Source organism: Metopolophium dirhodum, chromosome 9 (assembly GCF_019925205.1).
Source record: "Metopolophium dirhodum isolate CAU chromosome 9, ASM1992520v1, whole genome shotgun sequence".
Lineage (NCBI taxonomy): Eukaryota > Metazoa > Arthropoda > Insecta > Hemiptera > Aphididae > Metopolophium > Metopolophium dirhodum.
In genome coordinates this window covers 4,250,944-4,272,562 of record NC_083568.1, presented here as the reverse complement: position 1 = coordinate 4,272,562, position 21,619 = coordinate 4,250,944, and the positions used below count along the sequence as shown (strand labels likewise).

The 21,619-nt window shown below is 26.5% G+C and overlaps 3 protein-coding genes across 6 annotated transcripts; 2 read left to right on the top strand and 1 right to left on the bottom strand.

Annotated features, from left to right (window-relative positions):
• The first annotated feature begins 773 nt into the window (after positions 1–773).
• Positions 774–3,365, top strand: LOC132952733 (GTP-binding nuclear protein Ran). Its single transcript, XM_061025139.1, has 5 exons — positions 774–931; positions 1,718–1,972; positions 2,540–2,728; positions 2,786–2,956; positions 3,026–3,365. Exons 2-5 carry the CDS (start codon positions 1,730–1,732, stop codon positions 3,068–3,070), a joined length of 648 nt encoding a protein of 215 aa, XP_060881122.1. The 5' UTR covers positions 774–931; positions 1,718–1,729; the 3' UTR covers positions 3,071–3,365.
• A 1,126-nt stretch (positions 3,366–4,491) lies between these two features.
• Positions 4,492–17,485, bottom strand: LOC132952730 (uncharacterized). Of its 4 annotated transcripts, XM_061025132.1 has the most exons (24): positions 17,232–17,485; positions 17,055–17,195; positions 13,811–14,013; positions 13,604–13,744; positions 13,469–13,535; positions 13,239–13,400; positions 12,918–13,096; positions 12,680–12,853; positions 11,396–11,506; positions 11,130–11,319; positions 10,799–11,058; positions 10,267–10,511; positions 10,094–10,207; positions 9,901–10,032; positions 9,124–9,569; positions 8,984–9,060; positions 8,835–8,906; positions 8,616–8,770; positions 8,396–8,554; positions 7,684–7,846; positions 7,416–7,614; positions 5,700–5,823; positions 4,955–5,082; positions 4,492–4,649 (listed from the first exon to the last, which is right to left on the bottom strand). In XM_061025132.1, exons 2-24 carry the CDS (start codon positions 17,114–17,116, stop codon positions 4,631–4,633), a joined length of 3,582 nt encoding a protein of 1,193 aa, XP_060881115.1. In that variant the 5' UTR covers positions 17,117–17,195; positions 17,232–17,485; the 3' UTR covers positions 4,492–4,630. The 4 variants fall into 4 exon arrangements, with proteins under 4 accessions (XP_060881115.1, XP_060881114.1, XP_060881118.1 ...); XM_061025131.1 differs by having other exon boundaries at positions 17,055–17,485; XM_061025135.1 differs by lacking the exon at positions 11,396–11,506 and having other exon boundaries at positions 11,130–11,304; positions 17,055–17,484.
• Positions 17,486–17,697: 212 nt separating this feature from the next.
• LOC132952293 (proteasome subunit alpha type-4-like) lies at positions 17,698–21,076 on the top strand. Its single transcript, XM_061024556.1, has 7 exons — positions 17,698–17,839; positions 17,962–18,004; positions 18,083–18,245; positions 18,314–18,480; positions 18,536–18,666; positions 18,733–18,856; positions 20,770–21,076. The coding sequence occupies exons 1-7, from the start codon at positions 17,837–17,839 to the stop codon at positions 20,955–20,957; spliced, it is 819 nt and encodes a 272-aa protein (XP_060880539.1). The 5' UTR covers positions 17,698–17,836; the 3' UTR covers positions 20,958–21,076.
• The last annotated feature ends 543 nt before the right edge of the window (positions 21,077–21,619 follow it).

The window sequence follows — 21,619 nt, the reverse complement described above, 5'->3', positions numbered from 1 at the left end:
ATTATATAAAATGTGTCGATCAAATTGTAGGATCGAACTGGAAAACCAGGTACCTCAATAATTCTTCTCAAACCAATGAATTATAGTACATATAATTTTATTTTACTATTGAGGCACATAATATAATAGTAAAAACACGTATGAATACGGTACTGTAGTGCTGTTTAACCAGGGACGGATCCAGGGGTGCCTAGGGGCCCAGCCCCCCCCCCCCCAGACATATTTTTTTATAAATATAAATATTACATATTCAATAACAAATAAACAAAATCTAAACTTCTTTTTACATTGTCGCTTTATATATTAAATAATCAATAATTTATTTATCACATTGATTACCTACTATTATGACAACATTTTTAGTAAAGTACAATATTTTATTATAATTGTATTTGTGTTGTAAAAAAAATATTGCCCCCTCTGATCTTTGCTCTGGACCCGTGCTTGTGTTTATGATATTTTATAAAATTGATATAGCCGTAACGCCCATATTAAGTTTGGCCCCCAAATTCTGACTTCCCAATCGTTTTTAGCATCAAAAGGTACATCGTAACCGTAAATAGAGAAAAATAATATTTTATTTAGAGTGTGGGGTGGGGATAAGTGCGCAATTTAGCAAAAAAAAAACCGTATTCAATGTTTTCAATTCAAAAAATGGCGCCTAAAAATACAAATATCATTCGCCACCACGCTTAAATTTGGCGACACTGTATATCTTTACAGTTCCTGTGGCGGGTTGTGACGTGATAGCGGCATCGGAGGCGGTCTCCTACTCTCCTGACGCCATCATTCCTTGTTTGCAATCACTATTCACGAGCGCGTTATTTTCACGACTCCGACGAATCCGTTGGAATCCGTTACAGTACGGTATTGTCGCCACTCCAAATTTTTCGCCGAAAATCGGAATTGTTACAAAATATCTATTAAACACGTAAGTAGTCACGTTATTTTACCATTGCTAGTGTTTAACGAGTGGATAACTACCATCGCTTCTATCATCGGTAGTACATCATATTGAGCATTTTTTCCTGAACTTTGGGTTCATAAAATCTTAGGTTATAATCCTGTGGTTTCCCGTTGGACGTAATGCTATTTTCAATTCTGAAAAGTCTTAGTTAACCATTTAATATGTTTTGGCTTGTGTACTTCCATTAGATTCAACGTTCCTTCAAAATATTTTTCTCTGAACCATGTGATTTATTATAGGTACATAAACGATACCTACTGTAAGTTAAAACAAATTATTCTAATAGTAACATTGACATTTTTCAATGTATCTATCTCGCAGACTAAATAATTACAACCAATCTTTTTATTTCAATCATACTAGTTTTTTCAACATTAGTACTTACTACTGAGTATTTATTTGATTATTAGGTTAGGTGTCTGTACTCCTTATCAAAACAATTTTTTAGTCGCAGAATAAAACGTCTATTGAAAGTTACAACATTATTTTATTCTTTTAAATATTTAGAAAAAATCAACTACCTATTTAAATGTATACAGAATTATATGCGTTGTTACATGTTGATAATAAAAATATAGAATAACGTTATTTAAAGACGGTATTATTTCATGATTTAGCCCACCATTTGATGAACATGATATTCCCTACATATCTATATTTAGTATTAAAAATATTATACCTAACCTTTACTATTAAAAATGTGTATTTTTTATTATTTTCATTCACAATAATTGTATTGCTATTATACAGGAAAAAGTAATAATGAATGTACCTGATGATGTACCTACGTTCAAATGTGTATTGGTTGGCGATGGAGGTACTGGCAAGACAACATTCGTTAAACGTCATTTAACGGGTGAATTTGAAAAAAAATATGTTGCCACATTAGGAGTAGAAGTACATCCGTTGGTATTCCATACAACTCGTGGTGTCATTCGATTCAATGTTTGGGATACTGCTGGTCAAGAGAAATTTGGAGGTCTCAGAGATGGATACTATATTCAAGTAATTATATGAATTGTTTATACTTAATAAAAAAACTATATGTATGTTTCTTTGTAAGATATATTTACAAATTTTTCCCTGCAGTAAATTGAATATATATATATATAAATTGATAATATGAAATATTATATTTTTTTAATTACCTAAAACATACCTGGAAAATAATAATAATATTTAATAAGAATAATAATAGAAATTTATATTAAGTAATAATTACCACAATAAAAGTCGTATAAATTAAAATCATTGGAATGTTACTAGTTAGGAAACTATTGGATTATCTTTATCGACAAATTTCAGTAATTTATTGATTTGTACATTCTTTAGAACAATATTTCATAATAATATGCAATTGTTTTATAATGTTAAAAGTTGTATCAGTTGAAATTTATTTTGAATTGATAAAAATAAAAATATATAGCTATCTAAAATATAAGATATTAAAAAGATGTCTTATATAATATTGAGTCTACATATCCCATATTTTTATTAAAAACAATAAACAACATATTTCATATTATAAAGAGTTACATTAATGTGCTAAGTTTTTAAATTAAATGTTTTTAGGGTCAATGTGCTATCATCATGTTTGATGTTACCAGCCGTATCACTTACAAAAATGTACCCAATTGGCATCGGGATTTGGTGAGAGTATGTGAAGGCATTCCGATTGTTCTCTGTGGCAACAAAGTGGATATCAAGGATAGAAAAGTAAAAGCTAAAACAATAGTTTTCCATCGCAAGAAGAATTTACAGGTAATAAACAATTAATTTTTATTTAAAAACAATTGATTAACATTTTTCTTTTTATAGTATTACGATATTAGTGCAAAGAGTAATTACAATTTCGAAAAACCATTCCTGTGGATGGCCAGAAAATTAATTGGTGATCCCAACCTTGAATTTGTTGCAATGCCTGCTCTTGTACCCCCAGAAATTAAGATGGACCCTCAATGGCAAGACCAAATTGAACAAGACCTCAAGGTAAAAATCAAATTACATTATGACATTATAGTGACAAAAAAAAACTTACTATTTAATAATTGTTTTTAGGAGGCTCAAGAAACTGCATTGCCTGACGAGGATGAAGACTTGTAATTTATTAGTCCCCCCATAATTCAATGATTTGTCTGTTAACTGTCTCAATTAATTCATTATCTTGCACAATAAGTTGAATCTTTTTTTTATATATACTTATTAATAATAAACTGCCTGTATTTTTCCAACAAACAAAAACGAAAACAAAAATAGTTAATTATTATTTAATTCAAAAAATCAGTTTTTCCATATAATGTACAGTTAATTTATTTTATTATTTTAATTTTGTAATTTATGTCATAGTATATGTGGCTTATTATGAACATTTAATTACATTCAGTAAATACCAACAGAATTATTATGTTTATACATTTCTATTCAAATCATAACCAATTGTTTATAAATTAAACAGTTTTGCAAAGGGACAAACCAAAAATAAATATTTTAAATTAAAGTTAGTTATTCATTCCTATTTTTTTTTTTTTTTTAATTTTACATTAAACTCAACTATCAACATAATAATGTAGTACATCTATTGTTTTAATTTAATTTAATTTAATATTCTTTAAAAGCCAAGTCTACCTCACTCTATTCCTTTATTTGAGATTAATTAATAAATAATACAATGATTTATAAAATTAATTTCAATCTCAACCTAATATAAATATTAGATTTATTTTATATAAAATAAAAATCTTCTAATTAAGTATTTACAAAACACTGTTGAAGATATTTTATAATATGAATTGCCGGTTCCAAAATTTTTCTTTATAGTGATTTTATCTTAGCAATGTTGCTGCATTACTGTTTAAAATAATTGTACTATAAACTATGATGTTTTAACTTTCTATTGAGTGAGATCAATTAGATTTACAAATAAAAATTTATCTGCTTCATAGTTAGATTAGATACGTTATGGTTATCCCATTATAGTTATTGCCTAGATCTTACTATACATCTCTGAAATATTTGATGATTATACCTTCTTCCGACTTCTACCTTGATTTTCCAATTTCACTCTCCTATCATTCCACACTAGTCGATATTGGGAATTGTAATTTTCATCCTACTGCTAAATGTAAATGTTTCCAGCATTACTTAAGGTTCAACACCCCTCATATATTCAAATTTACTAAAGGTTGCTGCTAGCGTACGATGTAATATCCCCACGTTATCAGCATACAATCACCAAACTGAAAGATCCTACATTTCTACTTAGTTAAATCTCCCCTAGAGAACAAACTCAGCTCTTCCCTTCCCCCCTGAACCAAAACGACATTGGAGTCTTTCAAGGACAGTCTTGTTATCTTGCTTTCTGGCATTTAGTGTTTCAAAACAATTACTGATACTATCGTCATCACATTGCCTCCCCATCAACAATTATATACTCTGTTTTTTTTGTGAGAAATATGAACTATTATTCTCATTTCTTTCAGTTACATTCTGTAAACTTGAGACAAACATGATAATGCCAGAAGAAATCTGAAGTATAAATGTATGTTTATTTAAAAGTTTGAATGATTATTTAACACATTTCATTGTACATAAAAAAAATATAGAGATCATAAAAATATTAAAATTTTACACATCAAATATGATTAATATTTGACAAGGAAGTTGCTAGGGTAGTCTGCTGATTCTGTAAAAGTAAGAAATACATTAAAACAAATTAATTATTTTTATTACAGTATAGTAAATGATGATTCTAAAAATTCTCAACAACTATATTTATATGTAATATGAGTATGCAAGGTATTAATTGATTACTATTTTGATATTGTTGGTTAATTTATAGTTATTACTTATCAAGTGTAAGTATAATAAATATTCTAATAAAAACACTGATTAAAACATGATATTATGCATCAAACAATATCCACTAATACATTTTTAATTTTAAATTGAGTACTTTTAGATATGAAATGTTAACATCTATATACTTACACAGTTGTCTCTAGTTCACTAAAAACTGTTGTTGTATCACATAATAATGACTCTAAATTACTTGTTTCCATCAAAACCACAATACTATCTTCACTTATACCCATTTTCCATAGTTTAGGCAATGATTTCTATAAACAAATCAAGGTTAAGATTCTTATTTCATGATGTGTGATTGAACAGTTAATATAAAAGAACATTCAATTTAAAAGAATTGAGTTGTGTGAAATTATCAATAATAACTCCGTTTAAAAGAGAAAACACCAAGTGGCGATCGACATTTGTCTGGCGGTGTGCATCTTTCACATAACGGCATAGGTAATGCACCGGTATATTCTATTTTAGAATGAAATGTAGGCAAGAAAACGCTCTTCTCCATAATACAGGTTAGGTGAAATAATAATATTAAATAATTTAAAAGTTAAATTAAAGCATTTTTAAGAAAAAATTGCTTTTGTTGAGATTTGGAAAGAGTTCACTGTGTAATAAATTTACCTAACTTTTAAAGTAAAAAAAAACCTTAAAAAGCTGTTTCTATTTTAAATTGATTAAAATAAAAATTCATACACATAACAAATAAATACAAGTTATAGAACAAATGTCAAATAATACTAAAGTTAGTAGGTACTTGTTCTAATTAAAAAAATTAAACCCCATTGAAAATTTCTACATTACATTTACATCTTTTTTTTTTTTTTTTTAATTTAACATGTTTAGTAGTTATTTATAAATAAATATTATAATTTACCTCGGTATCTTCAAGATGATCCACATTAACAAGATGAACCCCATTGAACATGTTTGATATTTCATCTAAACGTTGTTGATTTAGGTATACAATTTTTTTTTTATCTTTATTTTTTTTCCAGAGCCTATAAAAATTTACATATTTATTATTATCCATGTATAAATTCCATAACTGAATAACATATAATTTTAAATATTGAACAGGAATGAGATAAACTATTGATTTATTTTAGTTTTTCTAAAAATTGTAAATAATAATACTCTTGGAATCATTAAAAGAGTGCCAATTACAATCTCTTCCAAATCAATATTATATAAAAAAAATTTGACTCGCATGCAATATTAAAATAATGTATAATATACGAGTATATTTTATACAGAATCGTATTAGTAGACACATTGAATAATAATTTTTAAGAAAGCAATTAAAAGTATTGTAATATTAATAGCTTTCCTTGCAAATGTAACATATTTGACATTAGTTTATTCACATATTTTATAGACACTCACTAAAATTATTGTATATACATACACTGACTATGTTATAACTGATTCTATGATTAAAGTGTATTATACTAATGGTCATTCATATTTCATTATAATTAACTATTTATAGGTCAAATCTCAAAAAAAAGAGAATATATTGAATAAATATGTAAATATGATTTATATTTGTATTCATAAATTCTAGGTCAAAATGTGAAAGGTAGTCAATGAATTATGGGTACTCGTCCAATATGCTATCTACATCACGTTTGATGGTTTAGTATGCTATCTACCGTAAATATTTTATCTACTGTCATTTTATGTTGGTTTAGTATGATAAAATGCAGTATTTTTACTTTGTCACATTTTTTCATGTGGTATTGTGTAGTTATGTATATGAATTTCTGACCACTTTGATGAATGATTCAAACAGGTCTTCAGTTGGTTTTTGTAACGAGCGCCACCACTCTTTTTGAAATTGGGATAGTAATATTATGTTTGTCACTCCGCGTGTTTTTATTTTTGACGTGTCTCCAAGGAGTTTCTATAGTTTGTGTCCCAGCAGCAGTTTTTGGGTAGATGAAATTTGCCAAATGATTAACCCTTTTATATAGTAGTACCTTATTCAACTTCATTTAATATAATTGGTAATAAGGTATTTCAATCACCTTTTTCAACTTTAAAAAAACGTCTCACTAAAATGCCATCATGCTTACAACACAAACCAAAAATCCATGGCCCTCGAATTCGTTGTTCGTAATTTCGATTATTTATCACACCGTCTTCATTATCATCAGATTTTTCCTCAGGTTTGCAATCTCCAATATGTAATCTTTTACAATTATATTTCCTTTTACCTTAGAACAAGGATTCATTTATTTGCACAACTAGGCCAGGACCTCCTATTTGCTTACGGTTTTAAAATTCAGCTATTGCAATGTCTTGACATAAATTATACCAGTCGACTATAGTTGAATTTGATCTTTTCGCAAACACCTCGGTTTGAGTTACCTTTATTTGAAATACACAATACCAAGTTCTACGATATCGCACAAATTTATACCACTGTAACACTTCCCATTTTTATCCTCCTTATACGTAAAAAAGTTATTGTTTTTGAGTATTGAGTGAAATGTTTGGCACCCTCTTTTTGTACATTGATTATACATTGTTTTCAAAATATTACCTTCCGAATCACGTTTTTGACTATTTTGAATTATGTTATACTAACCTTGATAAACGCATTCTAGATGCTTCATCACCATAAATCAATGATATTTTATTTATATTAATAACTTTTGAGCTACAATTTTGTCCAATTAACATTTCTAACCGTTCTGGACTCATAACTATTGTAATTTCAACATTAGCTGTTTCTCCTTTTTTCAATATAAACTCGTCCGGTTGAATTATATCTTCTGATGAGTTTTCTAGAACATTAATTTTGGTTATTATTGAAAGTAATTAAATAAGACAAAGTAATTGAAATAAAATGGCACCTTGAACAAATTTCACAAATGCAGCAGTATTTCCAGAGTTTGTTATAGACAATTGAGATGTCATAAGTTGGGGATTTGGATACAACCACATGTTACCAAAGTTGTCTTCGAATGGACCACGAATTACAATAACTGAATGACCACAATAACCATATAATGAAATCTGAATTTTAAAAAATCATGTATTAAAACAGTTATAAAGTTAAACATAAACCACAGACAAACATCTAAATAGTAGACAACAATGAGACGGAGAAAATTATAATTTAACTAATAAAAACCCGTTTTTATGTCAAATAATTTTAAATATACCATTGACTAAATCTTACAATTTTCCACCATATAGAGATTGACTGTTAACTTCTCAATGTAATAATTTTTTTAAATATTTATCAAAATTTTTTTTGATACTCATGGAATTTGAAACTAAATATATAAACATAATTGCAAGTATCCAGTATAGAATTTTCCAAAACCAATTAATTTATTATCAGTACATTTTTTACTCTGCATACTATTTCAAAAATACAGATAAACACAAAATATAAAGTAAAAACTATATTAATGAAAATTAGCAGACTAAGAGGAAAAACAATTCTGAGCTAACAGCCTAACTTACCCAAACGTAAAAAACCTAGATGTTTTTAATGAAATAAGTAATTTTGCATCTAGATTGTAAAATAAATTAGTAGTAAATAATTTACGAACTAACCACACGTTTTTCATTGCTATGTTGTCTTTGCAAAATTAAGTGACCATAAGCCTGGCCTTCATTTGACGTTGATATAAGTGCTACACTCAGTTTTTGACTTTCCATTGGCTCTAGTAACAATTTCATTTCTGATACTTGATTCTCGCCAGAAGATATCAGCTTAAAAGTAAATACAATTAAAAATGTTATATAAATATTGTTTAAAAAAATAACTGCATACCTTAAAACAATTCCTATTGTCTTTTATTCTTAAATGCAATTTTTCCTTATGCAAACCACGGTTGCGTAAGGTAAATATTTGTACTGATTTAGTATTTGAAGGTACACTTCCCCATATTAAACTTGAACATGTAGATTCCAATTCCAATCGTCCAACTGTTAACAGATTTAAATAAAATCAATAAAGAAACATAAATTTAATAATTAAATAAAAATATACCTGCACTGGATGAACTTGTACTCCAAGGAGATATAGGTCGTGAAGATGGTGAACTCATTTGTTGAAACTCAACTAAAATACAGTAAAATAACTTTGAATTCACTTTTGATTTTATATAATGTAAATAATATAAGAAAATTAATTATTACCATTAGATTCAATAAAATTGACTTTAAAAAAAAATTGTTTCTGCGAAGACACGACTTGTAAACAAATACTTGTTTCACTAAAAATAACTCATAATTAGTGATCAATTAAAATGTAATAAATTAAAAAGTATTATTATTACTTGAAATAATTAATTGACTTGGATGGGGAAAACACAACATTCATTTTAATTTTTTCTTTAACAGCTAATTTGAATTTATCAGGCTGAATTGTAAATTCTCCACATTGTTTGTTATTTTGTAGTACACTTAAACTAATTGGAATTTCACTATTGTTGGTTATTTCTATAGTACCATTCAATGAATACTGTCCAGATTTTTGCAATAATAAGGGGTTCTGATCAAAAGAGATAGATGTAAAACCAACACGTCCTGTTAAATTGCAACAGTATAGCAACGGCGAATAATTGGTGGACAATTGTTCAACAGAATCTAAAACTACTTGAAGACGACCAGTTAGTTTGCAATTAGTTTTCGAAAAATGAGTTGTTAACATGTTCACATCACATTGCCACAATTCAGATGGTTTTAGAATGGCTTTAGCCTGAATAATGTCATCACAGTTATCCTGAAACAATTATAAGTAGATTTAACATTTTATAAACAGATACTTATACAATTATAAGATTATTTATAAAGTACAAAGTATAAGGTATAAGTATAAAGTTTAAGTTATAGTAATTATGCGTTATGGTTTTGGTGGATAAGGATTGAATACATTTTACATTGTAATATTCTTAAACTTTGATTAAAAACAATTAGTTATAATATCATTATATTTATATTTTGTTTACAATTGTATGAAATATATATATATATTTAGCAAACAAAACAAACAAAATAAAAGCTTAAAAACAGAACAGATATATTATATGGATCATTATTTAATTTAAACAAACCTGGTTTAAAATAAATTTAATAGGAACTTGGTATGTTCCTTTGTTCATTAACTTGATTGGTAATGACTTTTTTGTTAACTCTGGTAATAAACCAAAATCTATAGAGCCAAAAGAGTTATTTATCCATGAAACCTAAAAATAATAATTTTTTATTTAATGATTTATCCAAAACTTCAATTTAATAATATAGTACTTGAGGCTCAATAGAATGAATTTGAATGTTACGATAAATTTCTTGGGATATATCATCACTTTTAAGTTTTATATAAATATTTATACTTCCAGAAACTAAAGGAATAATCCCAACCTAAAAAAAAATATACATAAATATGCATTTATATTTATTACATTTTGTAGTAGCCATACAGTAAATGAAGCTTCAGATAATGGTGGTATAATGCAAGTCTTATCTGAACAGAATATAGTTGCCACATTTGATCCAATTGCTTTATTTTCATCAAATTTAAAATCATTAATATGGTTAAGTGATGTGTCCAATAAATATAATGTGTATTTAGCTTCAATGGTTAATTGATTTTCCAATGTAATTACAGCTTGAGAGTAAGTTCCAATACATATATCACCAATTTCAAGCGTTTTACTCATTTTTCCTAAGTGTTAAAAAGAAAAACTGTGTTAAATGGAAAATATTTATCAATAGTCTTTTAATGTATCTTCTATCAAAATTAGTAAATATTTTTTTATGAAATAGGAATCCAAATCAAGGAAAATGATTATTATTGTGTGTTAAAATTTAAAATACTCTAAATAAAAATTACTTTTTAAGTATTTATACATTCATCTATGAATCAAACTCCTACTTATAATAATTTGTAAATACAAAAATGTATCAATCAAAAAATATTTTTAAAGCACTATATCAAAAATAAAAACTAACTGTAATCTTGAACGTTTGATTGATTTAATTTATCTCGACTTATAGATTCATTACAATGGACAATTTTAGAAATATTAGTAGATTTATCTAAAGATATTTCAGTCAGAACATCATGATTATTAGTTAAAATAGAAAAATTTGAAAGATCAATGTTGTTGTCTAATATCTCTGATGTTCCCAATGTGCAGTCTTCAAAATATCCACTTTTAGGAGTAAAAAAAAAATGACAACTTTTATTTATTTGGGTTTGTGTTTGTTTCCTGAAACATATAAATATATAACCAATTAGATGTTGCACTTAAAATTGTATTTATTTGTGCAATGAATTTACTTATTAAAATTATTGGATGAATTATACTTGTTTGGTGTATACTGATTTGAAGTATTTATACATATTTCACTTTTATTATCATAATTTTTTTCCGAGTTAATACTTTTATTCAATTCTAAAGTTGTTTCATGGATACTTGCAATCTTTTTTTGAGGAGAAATAAAACTACAATTTTCTAAAGATTGAAAATCTAAAAAAATTAAAATATAATCTACATGTTATGTAAAAAAAAAAGAAAAAACAGAGAAAAATAAATAGAAATTTACATAGTTCTGCATGCTCAAGATTTTGCGAAGCATAAGAGAATCTAGTGGAAGTAGATAATCGTCTTTGAGGAAACTTATATGATTCATTCAACTGTCTGTCATCAGACAAATCTAAATTTACAAGAAATGAGATACTTAAGTTAATTTAAAGTTTAAACAAATAAAAATTAAAAAAATTGAATTATATTCATACATAATATATTTTTTATGTATATAAAATGTGAATATATGTTATCTTCAAAGCTCGATCATTAGTTAAACTGTAGTTCTACTAGTAAATGCTATGATTAATTAATTATTTTGGCGTGGTGATTGTATTCAGTCACAAAAGTCTGAATGCAAGCACTGGCAGGTGTCACTAGTTCCCGGACAGGTGACTACCCGGGTTTTAGTGACAAATCCTTGCCGCCACATATACATACACATGTTCCAATCCAATCGTACCCCCCTACAAACAGCTAATAGTTATAGTTGCTGGGCTTCAGATCAAGAATAATAATAAAAAAAAATGTATTATTATCACTCAAAAATAAAAACTATTTGTAATTTTTAGGTATTTGCCAAAATGTTTCATATTATATTTTTAAACACACTATCAACTATACAGTATTTATTTTTATATAAGCTTAATTATGATGAATTTATTATATAATTTAAATTAAAAAAGAAATGTTGTTTAATATGTAAATTGATTACTTTTATTCAGTCAGTGAATATCAATATTATTAAATTATGAGCAGGAAAGCTTTGGTTTTAAGACTGTCCATTAATAAATATGTCAATGAGCACTGATAGTGAAAATTAAAAATAATTTAAATAAAACTAGACATTTAAGTATAGTTGAGTAAAAGTAATATTTTATAGATTTATATGATATTGATTGGTGAACATTGAACTTTGAAAAACTGAAAGTGAAACAGTTACCTACCTAATTATCAAGTAATTAATATTATTAACTAGAAATGGAAATTATTTTTGCTTGTAAATTTATGATTAAAAATTGAAGACTTCAAATTTTGTGTTTTAATGATATTCACATTTTATTTAATTAGGTATGCAAATAAAATTGTTTTATATAAATGTATTAATTACAATGAATTTGATGTTTTTCATAGTTATTCAATTAAAACATTACTCCCACATCTAAATGAAACATTTTAAAATTGCAAAGCATTAAAAATAAAATGAAAGCAATACAATATTAGTTTACAATCTACAAAAGAATAAATAGTAGGTAAGCAATATTTCTAAAGTAAACACAATTTATTGTAGCAATTTTCAAACCTCCTGATAGCAATACTTCGGTCAATTCTTTTGGGTTAGCTGAATTCGTTTTAGATGTTAATACTTCAGAAATATCAGACAAACTTGTTAAGTTCAACAAATTATTGGATACATTACTGTCAGTCCAAGATGTAATTGAAGACATTGTCTTGTAACCTATATGTGCTTGTTGATCTGAAAAGTCGACAAATACATAAATAGGACATAATGTTGATTACAAAATATAATTATAAATCACCTTCAGGGTTGTTTTTAATATCACTTGGAACTAAAAAGGAAGAATGACTTCCTTTTAACTCTTTTGTAAATGTGTTATTACAGTTTTTTCTTTTAGGAAAAATTGCAGATAAGTCTTCTACAGGTATACTTTTAGCAGCAAAATAATTAGCAGCAAATGATGCATTTTCATTGGACTGCCTATAATTTTACAAGTATTTTTTTACATATATATAACTGGTATTACACCCATTACTGAACTTCTGATAAGCATTGTCACAGTAATAGGTCACCAAAATGTCTAAAAAAAATTCAAAATGTAATAATTATAAATACTCATTACTTTTCTCCTTCCAAGGAAAAATCAAAACGACTTTCAGATAATGATCCAAATTCTTTGCGATTGATTTCTTCAGTTTCTGCTAATTTTTCTTTAAAGTCACTACCACATATAAAATCGTTACTAGAGAATGAACTGCATGAATCATTAAAATTGCTTTTCAACCTAAATAAATACATTTAACATATTTAGTAGGTAGAATTACAATTATTAATGTCTAATTTAAAACTAACATATCTTTGAATGAATTGGTTACATTTATTAAAGATGACCTGACATTCTGCTCATTAACTTCGTTTCCTTTAAAAAAAATTAAGTAAATAAATAACAATATAATTTAGGTATAACTAGGAAAAATATATATTTACTATTAACAATATTTTTTATTGAACTTGCTCTAGCAAGAGTATTTCTAGCTTGAGTAGCTTGACTTAAACGACGTTGCAAAACAGGTTGGTTATTATGAATATTGTATTGTAATGATTCTCTTTTGTATATATTACCTATATCTAAAAGTTACAGAAATATTAAGGAATGTTGAAAGTAATGTTAGTAAGTACTTGAATTATTATTACCAGACATGTTTTCTAGTTCAAAAATTCCCAAAGAAGATTGGCCACCAAATGATGAATACATACTATCCATTTGTAAATTTTTTTTATTGCTTGACATTTCTGATAAGGTTTTTGTTCCTAAATTGCAATCGGTCAATTCATCGGAGTATGTTGAACCAAATGTTTCATTGTTTCTGGAATTCTTAAGATAATTTCTTAAGGACCTATAATATAAATTATAAATATTTGCATTTAAGTTATTCAAATTAAATTCAACATACTCTTAAATTTATCTTAAATGTCAACTTTGGCTTGAATGGCTATTAGTTAATTACCTAGTTACTACTAGGGCAGTGAAATGATTGCATATTTTTTCCAGATGCATAAAAATTCATATGCATTCATTGCTAAATAAGTAAACATTTTAACAGTTAATTTTAGATATTATATATATTTTTTTTATTGTATTAAAATCATAGGGATTTTATTCGGTGGTTTAACAATGGTGTTTTTTTTTTTTATCCTTTATACAAAATTTCTACCAGAAGGAGTGCTTTGATTCCTACATATAGTATAATATCTTTTAGCAAATTGAATTAAGATGGTACTTTGGAGAGGTAATTTTCGATTTTCTCAATAGTTATTTAATGCCATCTGAAAACCACCGACAAATTACAAAAAACCGCTAAAAACAGTATTTTAATTTTTAACACTTTGTTTATCACGATAGAAACGAAAAATAATAATAATATTATAATATCAATTCAACTTACAGGCTATAATAAATATTAACAATATAAAATATATAAAATATCCAGACTGACAAACCATCTCCACTCAGAATCGTTTTTCTTATACAATGATATTATATCATTGAATTCAAGTTTAACACAATCCCATTATACATTGACCCACTTGTACAGCAGAGCAACACCCACTTACCCGCTTTTTTTTATTTTAATATATATTTTAGAAATATTTATTTTGATATATAGTAGGTGTCGGCCTGGCCATGGCCGTCAGGCCGCAAACGCGTCCGGGCCCCTAGCTGTATTTGTGTCTAGAGGCCCCGATAGTACTATGAATATTGAATACGTATTATTGTATATAATTAATATTCTATACAAATAGATATTAGTAAGCCTGCTTAACTTATATTTCAATGCATGGCCACCAAATTGTAATGATAACCTACAGTAATAATTTTTATAAACAAAATTAAAACCAGTTGGAAACATTAAGAAAAACATTAAAATTTACAATATATTTTACATATATTGATCAGGGCTTGGAAGTTCTAGCAAATGCATATTTTCCTTGGTTCTTCCTAGAACATCCAAAGTAAGGTACAAATATGTTTCACATTTCTCTGATGTCATACACAAAATTTTAATTTACTATTTTTTTTTTGTATATTTACAGTTTTTATTGTTATTTTGCTAATTTTGGGTTTTTATTGGTATTTTTTGGTATAGTTTCATAATATAGGATTTATAGGAAATTATCACATTATGTTGAAAATAATGATTAACTTGGTTAGGAAATAAATAGACCTTAGCGAATAATATTTCATGTTTTCACTGCTCAACAACTCATTGACAGTACGGTGTATTAATAGAAAAATAGAAAAACATAAGAAAACATTTTATAATCCGGAGTAATTTTCAAGGTAAATACATTAAGTCATTTAATTATAATTTATAAGTACATTTTTACAAACATAATTAAGTAATTTAATATTTTTGTTAACAGTTTAAAATTCAACCAGTCCAGACAGTCATTGACGTCTATAATGCCCAAATTTTTAATAAAATTGTAAAATAACATCAAATTTTTTTTCTAATAAATTTATAATTTTTTCGAGTTAAATGCATATTTTCTGATTTCTTGTGCTATTTATGGAGCATATTTTGGAGTTTTTAAATGCATATTTAAGAGCTAAAAAGTAACATTTTTAGTGCTACAACTTCCGAGCCCTGATAATGATACATAAATATTTAAAACATATTTTAGATATATACAGAACATGTATAATAGGTACATATTGAGATGTGAGGCCTGAATGTGTTCTCTCTGTCTCACAAATATACAGCATAGCAAACTTACATTCATTTATAGTTTTAATATTATTGTAAATTGAAATAAATTAAATATTATCTGTATTCTATTGTCTGTTATTTTAAAGTGAGTTTTAACTTATTAGTAAGCGAACCATTGAAATAACAAAAAAATAAACATACAAAATAATTCACAACACAAAATCATAATATGTTTAATAAATTATTTTTTTATGATGTCTTAACACTTTTGGGCACTGTAATCTATATCAAAGTATTTATTATAGGTATACATAAAAATATTTATGCATACAAAGTGTACACATTTTGTATATAAATTGTAAGTTTTACATTAAGTTAATAAATTTGAAATCCTATACTATATTCAAGAGTAATAAGTAATAGCTAAGTCAGTGGCAGCTCGTGGTATTTTTTTTTTTTTTTTTTTTATTCAAAAACCATCATAAATTACATAGGATACAAAAATATTACGTTAGGTTACATGGTTATCTATCTCTTTTAAGCTTTTAGCTTGTGTTAGAGATAGAGAGTAATAATATTTAATTAATTAAGAACTATATACATTAAATTATATGAGTAGCACAGTAAGTGATGAATGAACAATAGAAGTACCTAATGAGAAAAAATAAAAATAAAAAAAAGATTAATACAGATAAATAAATATTTTTAACAATAGAAAAATTGTAAGAATGAGAGATTATATTAAATATTACATATAACATATTAAATATAGAATATAAAAATGTTAATTAAAAAATTTTATATTATTGTAAGTATTAGGCACCTAAAGTATCTACCTATACCTAGTATACTGACACCGAATAGCTCATTAACTTCTTAACAAAGCGTAAATACTTATATGTTCTTTGATTTTAATGCCCAAAAATCATGTAATTTTAAAGATATTGAGTGCCATGTTTGGCACTCAATATCTTTACCCAAATGTTGATGAGGAATAGCAAACAGATTAAAACAACCAATTGTGCTGCAATGAAAACTGACAACACAAAATGGATTACGCAAATTCGCTGTTGTACATTTGTAAAACGGAAACAAAACTATAGGAATTAGGTAGGTCCTTTTAAATATAAGATTATTTTTTTTACGTTTGTATGGTGACACCTAGATGTAGCCCGATCTTGGGTAACAATAATATTATAATTAGGTATTTATAATTTGCTACATACCGTTGATCTTGAGATTTAACAGCCGTAGACGAAGCTTTGGGTTCTATGCCTGATTTGGACATGATTGTAGACTCGAAATAAAGTCAAGAAATAATATTATTAATGAAACATAATTATCAATTACAGAAATAATAAAAACCATGAACTAAGAATAATCTTAGTTCATGATAAAAACCAACACCAGACCACTAACGTATATTATGATAATTAAACCACTGTAATTGATAAAATAGCATTTTAATTAAAAATTAAGTGAAACGTTTAATAAAGTCATCTATAGGTATAGTCTATAATACTTGACGACAAACCGTTTATCTACTATCTAGTCAACAGTCTAGTCGATAGACAGGACGTATTTGAATTTCGAACGGTCAAGTATTCAAAACAAACGATGATCGTTAACCACGGAATGAGATAACATGATGTTCTATCCCTTTGCAACTATAGATGAGAATATGAGATTGACATTATAATATAATCATCAGTGTTCTTATTGACGGAACTGGGAACTCTTAAATACTAGTACTGCCATCTATCAACAATGTTTAATGCATAGACCTATAAACAGGTTAACGGGTTTATGGTTATTACCACGATTTAAGATAGTACTATCGTAAATCGTTGTTATTACTTATCATGACAAATATAATTTGTCATGTTACTTATTACTTATTAGTTATTACTTATTGGTGAATGCACATTGGATTTTCTTGTTGTTACGCTTCGCCTTCTAGAAAGGATTTCCTCGTTGGACGTGAAAATAGCCACTGCGACTTTTAAAAATGGTAATGAGGTATACAAATATATTTATTAAATGTTAAATAATCTCCTCAATTTTTTTTTTCAAATCTAATAACATTTATAAATAAATAAAACTATTTTAATTTTCTGATTGAATTTTTTCTAGGCGCGAAGATATGATACAAGAACAACAATTTTTTCTCCTGAAGGTAATATCTAACACTAATAGTTGTTTTTATATTTTTTACATGTAGTGAATCTATGTACTATAATATTATTTACTTTAGGACGATTATATCAAGTGGAATATGCTATAGAAGCAATCAGTCATGCTGGAACATGTTTGGGCATACTTACAAATGATGGAGTTCTCCTTGCAGCTGAAAAGCGGAATGTGAATAAACTGCTTGATGAGACTTGTGGCTCAGAGAAAATTTATAAACTAAATGAGTAATTTAACTACTTTTAATTACTTATTTTGAAACTAAAAAGTCTTAACTTTCACAAATTTTTTCTAGTGACATGGTTTGCAGTGTAGCTGGTATTACTGCTGATGCTAATGTCTTAGTTAGTGAATTACGTTCTATTTCAGAACGTTATCGTATGCAGTATGGAGATTCTATACCATGTGAACAGCTGGTTTCGTGGTTATGTGATGTAAAACAAGCATATACTCAATATGGAGGTATTTATTTAATAAAAATATAAAAGACAATTTCTACTTATTGCTTATTCTATAGGCAAAAGACCATTTGGTGTATCAATATTATACATGGGTTGGGATGCACATTATGGCTTTCAACTGTATCAGTCAGATCCTAGTGGAAATTATTGTGGTTGGAAAGCAACTTGTATTGGAACAAATAGTGCTGTACGTTGTAAACAATTTCAATTTAATTAAACAGCTTACTGTTATTTAATAAACCAAATATTATAGGCTGCCATTGCATCATTGAAAACTGAATATAAAGAAGGACAAATGACTTTAGATGAAGCAAAAAAATTGGCTGTGAAAATTTTATCAAAAACTTTGGACGCTACAAAACTTACAGCTGATAAAGGTATAATATTATGGAAATGTACAAAATATCTATTAATTCTTAACAGTTGGAAAAAACCTCTGTGTATTTTTAGAGTTTGTTGTAGTACCTACCTCTGCCTTTGCCTTTTTATTTTTATTTTATTTAACTTATAATTACCTCCAATTGTTTTTATTGTTCTTTTTTTATAACAGATTGACTTAAAAAAAACTTGTAAACAAACAAACAAAAATTTTAAAGTTGGACAAAATCTCCTAATTCTTTCACACTTAAAACAAATATAATAAACGTAAATTAATTTCTTTTTTTCGATTCTGATGCTAATACCATTATATTTGAATGTTTATTTGTTTTACACACCACACACCCCTTATATATCACCTGTATGTAACAAAGAAAACTTCTTCTAGAAGTTTTAATTTTCCTTTATTTGATTGAATAAATTCCATCATAATAATTAAATTAATAGTTAAATTAAAATTTTAAAAACGCTGTTTCTAGTGCCTGGCTATGGTTGTTAAGATAAGGAACGTTTGACCAGTAACAACTTTCATACACAAATAAATTGACAAAAATATTTGTTTCGTTTAATATAGTCTTAGTATATTATAATATATTTAATTTTGTAATATCAACTTGTGACTATATATTTAAAAAGTTTAAAAAAAAGGTCTGGAGTAGTGAAAGGGTGCAAGTTGATGATTGAAGTATTTTTTCTACTTAACATAAAAAGTGTATGCTTAAAAAAAATATAATACAAATCATTGTAAATCATAAATTTATCTCCCTCCCACTGTTGGTGGGAGACACTACAATTCAAACTTTTTTTGCCAGAACCTTTAATTCTAATTTCTTTATTATAAATTATATTTAATTATAATTTATAATATATGCAATTATATCACAATTTTATTGTATAAATACAACCTAATGTATAACCTAATTGACGTACTAGGAATTAAGTTAGTAATGATGGCGATAAAATATTTTATTAGTTTATTATAGTGCGTTCCATAGCAACTGCGACTCGATGCCAACGCACCTCATGGTGTTTTTTCATTAAGGTTTCTAAAACTAGCTCGTAATAATGCGCGGCATATTTAAAATTAATAACAAATATTTTACACTTTTTCAAATTATATATTTATTGAACATGACAATCAACGAATCATACTTCATACTTCAAACATACCCATGCTCTTACCATTTGTTATAAAATGTGCACTTTATATTTTTTATATCCTAATTTGAAAGCCCTTGGTTTGAGACAAAAGTGCCATGAAGCGCGTTAGCGTCAAGTCGCAGTTGCTATGAAACGTACTATAGTATCGTAGATATCAGTAAGTTAAATAATGCTATGGACCATATAGTCACTAATAACATTTAATAATACATATATATTATATATGAACATAAATATATGCAATAATAGATAATACATATAATGTATGATGTATCTAATACAATTTTCCATATCTCTTTAATTCAAATTATTTATTTTTTCCCGATTATTCAAACACTTGGTAAATTGAAAACTTTTATAAATCAAATTTTAGCTCGATCGCCTGAATTTCGAATTATCGAATAACTATTAGTTATTAATAACTTATTATTATACATTCATATTATATTTCAAATGAATAATAAACAAAATTAGTGCATTTTATAATGTCATATTTTGTTTTATGGGCATATTTTTATATTTTTTGGGCATATGTTTATAGCTTTTAATGGGTCATAAACATCATGACCCTAGTAATAATTTTTTGAATATACAATAATAATTTAAATAACATTCATACATGTTTTAGTCTTTGAACAAACTTTAAAGTACCTTCAATTTAATAAGAAGTTACTAATGTCACAAATAAATATTAGTTATATGTAGAAATTACAATTATTATTTTAATAAAAATGTATATACATTTTTTTAGTTGAAATGGCTACACTTAAACGAGAAAGTAATCAGACCGTCACAAACATACTTGAAAAACATGAAGTTGAGAAACTTATTACTGAATATGAGAAAATGGAGGCTGAAATTGCTGCTGCAAAAGCAGAAGCCAAAGCTAAAGAGAAGAAGGAAAAAGATGCAAAAGAAAAAGATCAGTCATCATCTTAAAACTAAAATAAATGTTAACAATTAAGTATAATATTTAATGAAATAAATGAGAAAGAATTTGTTGGTAATGGCCTATTATAAATAATGTGTAAATTAAAATAACATGATTATTTCTCTAATTATTTTTTTTTTTTTTACAATTCCGTTGCAATCTTATCTTAATAGTTAATACTTAATTTATTGTCTGTATAAAAAAAATATTTATAACAAATCAATGATTTTAAGAAAGCGGACTTTAAAAAAATTGGAGAAATCAGAAGAGTATATTTTAGCCATTTTATTTAAGTTATGTTTTGGGGGTATTAGTGAAACTAATAAGTATTCAAACATTGATTTTGCATTTAAGGAGAAACGGCGGGTTTTCACAAATAACATTAATGTTGATAGTTAATTGTTATCCTAGTAAAGGTATACTGGTAAATAATATTAACAATATTAAATTTTTATTTAATTTATATATAACATCAAATATAAATACAGTGAAACCTGCCTTAAATTGGTATGGAATCCTGTCTTATGTGAATTCCTAATAAATTACTAATTAAGTAGAATTTGTCTAATATGAAACAAAATTCATTTATTAATTCTATAAATTATATAAAATCTAAATAAGTAGGTAAGTAAATAGTTAAGAACGAACAAAAAAAATTTTGGTAACCACA